General features: G+C 42.7%; 1 protein-coding gene across 14 annotated transcripts in view; it reads left to right on the top strand.

The window, feature by feature from the left end:
• Positions 1 to 236: 236 nt before the first annotated feature.
• LOC121281854 (transmembrane protein 33-like) overlaps positions 237 to 8,559 on the top strand; it is a 192,746-nt gene continuing 184,423 nt past the window's right edge. For 6 of the 14 annotated variants that reach the window (XR_005943967.1, XM_041194931.1, XM_041194925.1 and 3 more), the window contains exon 1: positions 247 to 469. Coding sequence is in view for 3 of the 14 variants with exons in the window: in XM_041194926.1 (XP_041050860.1) it covers positions 264 to 311 (48 nt within the window). In the remaining 11 variants the exon portion in view is untranslated. The other 8 variants (XM_041194930.1, XM_041194921.1, XM_041194928.1 and 5 more) reach the window with 6 other exon arrangements.

Below are 8,559 nucleotides of genomic sequence, written 5' to 3'. Positions count from 1 at the left end.
TTTGTTAGTTCTGTCGAAGGGTCATGAGGAACTCGAAACGTCAACTCTTTTCTTCTCCGCCGATGCTGCCAGACCTGCTGAGTTTTTCCAGGTAATTCTGTCTTTGTTTTTGTTTTGGATTTCCAGCATCCGCAGTTTTTTTTGTTTTTAATTCTGGTTTTGTTTGTTCCTGCAGTCCTACAACTATATGGACTACCATTCCCAGAATGCATTGGGAACACCGTTAGCGCATGCGCATGTCTCCCGCTGTGCTTCCTGGTTTGATGACAACCGAAGCTGTTAGCAAGATTTCCAATTCTCTCTTTTGCCCTGTTAGTGAGGACCAGTCTCTTACGTTTTGTTAATTGGGTAACCGTCCCAGCAGAGGGCCTTATGAGTGGGTAGCGAGACTGCCAATCACTGGTTTTAACTGCGTTTGGTTGAGAGTGTGCTGGCAGTTGACCGCAACAAATCCTGGAGCTGCCGTTCTGTGAGTGAGTGGCCTGGGGTGTTTGGCGGTGTCTTTGCGGTGAAAAGGGGGAAGGGTTTGCGGGCTTCTCCTGTCCGCGAATCAGAAGCGGGAGGTCGTGATCTTACCCGGGATCGGTTCCCTCGGACTCGGGCGCTGCTTCCTCGCAACCTTTCCCCAACTCCAGTTAGGGACGGGAGGCGGCTGTGCCTTAGCCGCCGTTAGAACTGGCCGCAGGAGAGCGTGGGAGCCCGGGATTTGGCCCAGTTGCTGCTCCCTAGCATCCCAGCAGAGTGCCGTGAATTTCAGCTATCTGAGAAATACAGCGGGCATTACACTTGACGCTGCAATCCGCGAATGAAAGCAGCTTTTTCCAATGAGTTGACATTGGTATTATTTGTTTAGTCTTTTAATACCCTGAGCTGCAATTGAGCCTCAGTCTTGGATTATTTGCCACTCTTTTATTAATGTTTATATTTTAAGATGTCTAGTAATTGATGGGCAATTGAAATACCTCTGGCATGATGAATGGTAAATGTCATTATTTTGTGTCTCAACTTTGCAACTTTAGTAATGTACAAATGGTATCTTATAATACATCTATGGTGAAACAACACAAATATAAGATTGCAGGAGAGAGCCTGGTGATGGCTTGCATTTAGTAGGATTTCACTTTCATAATGAAAAGAGAATGAAGTACTCTGTGGGAGGAATGTTATGATGACTTATTTATGAATTGTACCTTAGTCATAGAGGTCTACAGCACAGAAAAAACCCTTTAGCCCATCGAGTCTGCGCAGGTCAAACAAGAACCTAACTATTCTAATCCCATTTTCCAGCACTAGGCCCATAGCCTTGTATGCCATGGCATTGCAAGTGCACATCCAAACACTTCTTAAATGTTATGAGGGTTTCTGCCTCTACCACTCTTTCAGGCAGTGAGTTCCAGATTCCCACCACCCTCGGTGAAAAAATTCTTCCTCACATCCCCTCTAAATCTCATGCCCCTTACCTTAAACCTATGCCCCCTGGTTACTGATCCCTCCACCAAGCGGAAAAGTTCCTTCCTGTCTACCCTATCTATGCCCCTTTATAATTAGTCTTAGCAAGTTGACAGCCTTTCATGTTACTGGTGCAATAAATGTTTAATTCTCTGATAGTTAAGATAGGATTTTTGCTACTGTTGGAACTCTTGGTTTCATTTAATCCGTACCTCAAGTTATTTGTAGTGTCTCTGGATGGCAACTTTTAGGAGTTATTTTGTAGATTCAACTTGGAGAAACGATTTATATCTCTCTACCCACATTTTGCAATTTTATATAGGGGGAAAGAAATGTCACCATAGTTCCAGACACACCTCAGGCAAGGGTTGAGGTTGAGAAGGCTTTCTGGAAGACCTCAGCCAGTTTGGGGATTGAGCCCATGCAGTTGGCATCACACAGCATCACAAATCAGCCAAATGAGCTAACTGAGCCCCAAATTTTTTTAATATATGGATTCATTTGTGTTCTCTCTTTATGAATATCCCTCATGTAGAAAGAGGAATTTCCACATTATTAAAGCCCTGGGAAAGAATGGTTTAGAGCAGCAGGTTGGCTCTTGAGCACTGCTGTTGATGAATGTGAGGGATGGTAAATTTGGAGCTTCAAATAAATGATAGAACAGTTAAGAGGAGCATTAACCAAAGTAGAACTGATTAATACAGGTTTGAGGGTGAAAGGGAATCACCTAGCAAACAAAAGAGATTTTCCTTTATTACTACAGGTTATGTAAGCAAAATTGAAGCCTTTGGCAGAATTGGAATTTAGAGATCATTAGAGGTTGCTGAAATACTCAATGATGAAACACTTTTGGAAAGATCTTTGGTAATGGTGAATAACTGGAGGTCTGATAGGGTTAGAGATGTTGATAATTTCACCTCTCTATTTAAGTTGTTCTATAAGGCGGTATTATAAAGGCAATATACTGCAGATGCTGAAAATCTGAAACAAAAACAAAAAATGCTGGAAAAACTCAGCAGGTCTGACAGCATCTCTGGAGAGAAAGACAGAGTTACCATTTCGAGTCCATATGACTCTTCTTCAGAGCTAAGAGAAAGTAAAAACGTGGTGAAATTTATACTGTTTAAGGGGGGGGGGGGGTGGGGAAGAGCTGGATAGCATGCCAGCGATAGGTGGAAGCAAAGGAGAGACTGCCAACAATGTCATAAACAAGAGGTCAAAGGGATGGTGATGGTGGTGGTATTGGCTGAAGGAGGTGCTGATGGTGACATTAAGGATAGAAAGCAGAATGTGATAATAGCTGTTCAAGGGTAAGCACTCTGGAAAGAGCAATATGAATAAGTGACAGATGACCCTAGTGCAGGAGGGGTGGGGGGAGGGGACGGTAGTGGGGAAAAAAGATTGAAAATAGGCTAAAAGGTGGGGATAAAACAATGAATAAAAATGAAAATAAGTTTAAAAAATAATAAAAGTAAGTGGAAAAAATAAATAAAAATTAAAAAATAAAAATGAATATTGAAAAAAGGGGTGAGGATGGAGGAGAGAATTCATGGTCTGAAGTTGTTGAACTTAAGTCCGGAAGGCTGTAAAGTGCCTAATCGGAAGATGAGGTGCTGTTCCTCCAGTTTGCGTTGAGCTTCACTGGAACATTGCAGCAGGCTAAGGACGGACATGTGGGCATGAGAGCAGGATGGGGTGTTGAAATGGCAAGCGACAGGAAGGTCTGGGTCATGCTTGCAGACAGACCAAAGGTGTTCCACAAAGCGGTCACCCAGTCTGCGTTTGGTCCCTCCAATGTAGAGGAGACCGCATTGGGAGCAGCTAATGCAGTAGACCAAATTGAAGGAAGTGCTGCTTTACTTGAAAGGAGTGTTTGGGCCCTTGGGCGGTGAGGAGGGGGAGGTAAAGGGACAGGTGTTGTACCTTCTGCGATTGCATGGGAAGGTGCAGTGGGAGGGGATTGAGGTGTTGGGGTGATGGAGGGGTGGACCAGGGTGTCCCAGAGGGAAAGGTTCCTATGGAATACTGATAGGGGTGGTGAAGGGAAGATGTGTTTGGTGGTGGCATCATGCAGGAGTTGGCGGAAATGGCAGAGGATGATCCTTTGAATGTGGAGGCTGGGGGGGGTGAAAAGTGAGGACAAGGGGGGATCTATCATTGTTTTTGGAGAGAGAGGAAGGTGTGAGGGCAGAGGTGTAGGAGATGGATCGAACATGGTTGAGGGCCCTGTCAACCACCATGTGTGGGAAACCTCAGTTAAGGAAGACGTCAAAAGCACTGTTTTGAAAAGTGGCATCATCGGGACAGATGCGAAGGAACTGAGAGAATGGGGTGGAGCCCCTCAGGAAGCAGGGTGTGAGGAGCTGTAGTCGAGGTAGCTGTCGGAGTCAGTGGGCTTGTAATGAATATTAGTGGACAGGCTATGACCAGAAATTGAGACAAAGGTGTCAAGGAAGGGAAGAGAAGTGTTGGAGATGGACCTTGTGAAAGTGATGGGTGGAAATTGGAAGCAAAATTGATACATTTTTCCAGGTCCAGACGAGAGCATGAAGTGGCACCGGGACAGTCATCGGTGTACCGAAGAAAGAGTTGTGGGAGGGTGCCTGAATAGGACTGGAAGAAGGAATGTTCCACATCCCCCATAAAGCGATAGGCATAACTGGGGCCCCTGCGGGTACCCATGGTATTTTGTCGGTTAGGATTGGAAAAATACAAAAATTCTTTGAAGAGTTAAAAGGAAGAAGATTTGTATTTCTGCATTAAAGGATATCAAACTGGGTGGAACCTAAGTTGTGAGGAGGATGAAGGAGGCTTCAAGAGGACTTGGACAGGTTAAGTGGATGGGCTAGAGCCTGGCAAATGGAATATAATGTAAATAAATGTGAAGGTATTCAATTTGGTAGACAAAATAGGCAGAATATTTCTAAAATTGTGAGAAGTTGGGAAGTGCAGGTGCCCAAAGGAACATGGGTGTCCTTGTTCATGAGTCACTAAAAGCTAGCATTCAGGTGCAGCGAGCAATTCGGAAGGCAAGTGGTACGTTGGCCTTCATCGCAAGGGATCTGAGTACAGGAGTAAAGATGCCTTGCTGCAGTTGTATAGAGCGTTGGTGAGACCTCACCTGGAATATTGTGTACAGTTTTGGTCCCCTTGTCTTAGGAGTACAATGGAGGTTCACCGATTAAACCCTGGAATGGTGGGATTGTTTTATGAGGAGAGATTAGGGAGACCGGGTTTGTATTCCCTTGAGTTTTAGAGAAAGAGCTAATTGAAACTTAAAAATTTTTACAGGGTGTGACCGGGTTGACGTCAATAAATGTTTCCCCTGGCTGGTGAGCCTAAAACTAGGGCACCTCATCTCAGGATAAGGGGTAGGTCATTTAAGATTGAGATGGGGAGGAATTTCTTCACTTGGAGGATGGTGAATCTTTGGAATTCTCTACCCCAGAGTGCTGTGGAAGCTCAATCATTGAGTGTGTTCAAAACAAATTGATAGATTTCTAGAGACTAATGGCATCAAAGAACTGGAGATTGATGATCAGCCATGATCTAATTGAATGGTTCAACAGGTTGAATGGCCTACTCCAGTTCCTATGTTCCTAAGATAATATCTGTAGTGGGATCAAGTGCCCACTTGCTGCTTGAGTGTAAAACTGGTGTTGTGAATTAGCTGTCCATTATGCAAACAACACCATTTTTCATTTCTGCAGCACCAGGTTTATCTTTGAGCAGTAACTCTTTCGAGTACAAACCCGTTTCCATCTGTTTCAGATGAAGTTACATTGTTTCATAGTTTGCCATTGTGAGATTTGAACTCTTAATCTTAGAGTTACAAACCCAGTACCATAACCACTTGGCTATTCAGGCCAAGCATCTTTGAGCAGTAATTTGAAGAAAAACCCTCATGAGTTTAATTGCCCGCATTCCTCTCAATAGGCTATGTAAACTGATGACACTTAATCTGAATGTTAGGAAAGGTTTGAATGGTCATTGATAGAAAGAAGGAATGGGATCTTGGCTTGGGGAAATCAATTAATGAGCGCCAATGGATGAATAATTGGTTGCAGCACAGGTAACAGATTAATCTTGCAGTTAGCTAGCATCTGATTACATACTCAGATCGTCCCAAAGCACTTTACAGCTAATAGCAACTGCATTTCACAAATAATCTATTGTCACTTGGCAAGTGCTGCAGTTAATTTGCACATGACAAGGTCCCACAAACAGGAAATGAATGTACAAGTGGCCAGATATGTTTTTGATGTTGGATAAAAGAGGAATTTTGGGCAGGAGAGCTGAAGAAACATCCATTGTTTTGTGAATTGTAACAGTTTCAAGCAGGAGAGAACCTTTGGATCATCTAGCCCACCTATCCAGTATTCCTTTGGTGCATTTCTAACAAAGGCAAATCTGATTTGTAACTGGATCCTGTCTAATTCCTCCTTGAAACCCATTACAGTTCCTTGTGCTGGTAATCTGTTCCACATCATTACTGCTCTTTAAAATTACAGGAAGTTCTTTACTTCTTACTTTATTTTAATATATTAGAATTTAAGCACAAGCAATAATATTTCATGTGGAAAAATGCTTACTTGCATCCAGTTTGTTCAAACCTTTCATGATTTTAACATTATGCTATGAGCCAAAGAACAGCTGGGAATTCTGTTTGTCTAACCCAATGTTGCTTCCTCAGAATGGAACTTTATTCTGTCCACTGATGAAGCAAACAAGACCTGTGTATAAAATCTCACTTGAAGATGACACCTTTTGTACAGCACTCCCACAGTACTGCACTGAATTATCAGTTTAGATTGTATGTTCAAATCTGTGTTGGGAAGGGAACTGTTAGTGATTCAGATAGTCATGAATATAGATTTGGTGAAGACCAAGAAATGGGTTGACCCCAAGTTCTATTCAAACAATTTTGAGGTGAGGGGGTGTTAACAAAGGTAATTGAAGCACTGGGGTTCATTTGTCCAGGAATAAAAATCAACAGCAGAGAAATCACATTAAACTAGAAAACTTTGGTTCCATCACACTTGTGGATGCTTGTGCTTTGTTCTGGTCTCCATATTCCACCAGAGAAGGTAGAAAATTATTTATTTACCTGGATGATAGCTAAACTGAGAGGATAGAACTACCAGCAAAGACTGAACAGGTTTTTCCTTGGAAAAAAAAGATTGAAAAGTGACCTAACGGAGGTGTTTAAAAATGAGTGGGTTTGATAGGGGAGATAATAGACAAAATATTTTCATTTATGGAAGAATCGAAAGATAGGGGCCATTAATCTAAGGTGGTCACTAATATGTCCATTAAGGAATTCAGGAGAAATTTCTTAACCCAGAGAATAGCTAGTTAGAATATGGAAGTTAGTATCACATGGAATAGTTGAGACAACTGACAGATGCATTTAAGGAGAAGCCAGATAAGTTTTTGTAAGGGAGAAAGAAAGTAAAGGTTATGCTGATCAGGTGATGGTGGGCAAAGGATCATGTGAAGCATTTTCTTGATTTAGTGCATTTCCAGGCCAAAGAGGAAGGAGGCATTGCTGGATTTGGGAAATGAGGTGGGTTAAGTGCATGAAGTGTCAGCAGGGGCACATTTAGAAAACAGTGATGCCAGAATCATAAGATTTAGTTCAGCTCATGAAAATGGTAGGGAGAAACCTAGAGGTTTTTTTAAAAAAACTTTACTTGAAGGTACAATGTCAGTGGGTTGAGAATGATTCCAGTTTAACTTGGGACAGATCCAAAGATTGACAGACAAAATTGTAATTGAACACTGGGCTGCCTTTAAAAAGGAGATGATTTTGCTACAGATGTGGCACATTCCCATGATGGGGGAAACGAAGAGCAACCATAGCCAGAGCTCCCTGGATGGCAAAAAAGTAAGATGAAGCAGAAAATGCACATATGACAGATGTTAGTTTGATAATACAAGTGGGAACCAGACTGAATACAGAAAGTTCAGAGGGGAAGTAAGAAAAGAAATGAGGCCAAGCGAGAGCATGAGAAGAGACTGGCAACCAATGTAAAAGGGAATCCAAAAGTCTTCCATGAGCATTTAAATAGAGGTTGGGTGGGGCTGATTGGGGACCAAAAAGGAGGCCGAGGCAAAGGGCATGGCTGAGTTACGAAATGAGTATCTTGCACATGTCTTTATCAAGGAAGTAAATGCTGTCATAGTGAAAGAGGAGCTGGTTGAGACACCAGATGAACTAAAAATAAGTATTATTAAGACTGATAAATCACCAGGACCAGGTCACATGCATCTAAAGATGTTGAGGAAACTAAAGATGGAAATTGTGGAAGCTCTGGGCATAACCTTCCAATCCTCCTTGGATGAAGGGTTGATGAATCAGTACTCCTCCAAGTTAATCGCTAATTGGAAGAAGCACTGAGGGTGGCAAGGGTGCAGAGTGTACTCGGTGATGGGTAATGAAGTGCCCCACCAAATAGTTTCTCAGTAGCGCCATTACTGACTGAGCAGGCTGAGTCCTAAAGAACATAGCTACTAGACTGTACCTGTGGCAGATGGTGAGAGTGCCAACGAGAGCTATTTGACCTCGTCCTCACTGATCTACCTATCGTAGATACATCTGTCTATGATGATATAGTTAAGAGTGACCACCACACTGCCCTTGTGGAGGTGGAAGTTCTGCCTTCACATTAAGGATACTCTGCATCGTGTTATGTAGCACTACCGCCATGCTAAATGGAAAAGATTTAAAACAGATCTAACAACTCTAAACTGGGCATCCATGAATCAATATTTGACTGCAGTCTGTAACTTCATGGGCCTGCATATCCCTAATTCTACCATTACCATTTAGCTGGGAGATTAACCCCAGTTCAATGAAGAGTGCAGGAGGGCAAGCTGGGGCAGTACCAGACATACCTTAAAATTAGGTGTCAACCTGGTGAACCTGCACTACTTGCATGCCAAACAGCAAAAGCAGCATGTGATAGACAGAGCTAAGCAATCCCACAGTCAATAGATCAGATCAAAGCTCTACAGTCCTGCCACATCCAGTTGTGAATGATGGTGGGCAATTAAACAACAAAAAGGAGGAGGCACCTTCACAAGTATCCCTATTCTCAATGATGGGGC

The sequence above is a fragment of the Carcharodon carcharias genome, chromosome 9 (assembly GCF_017639515.1).
Source record: "Carcharodon carcharias isolate sCarCar2 chromosome 9, sCarCar2.pri, whole genome shotgun sequence".
NCBI lineage: Eukaryota > Metazoa > Chordata > Chondrichthyes > Lamniformes > Lamnidae > Carcharodon > Carcharodon carcharias.
The sequence above is the reverse complement of the archived record's forward strand: the minus strand, read 5'-3'. Positions and strand labels throughout refer to the sequence as shown.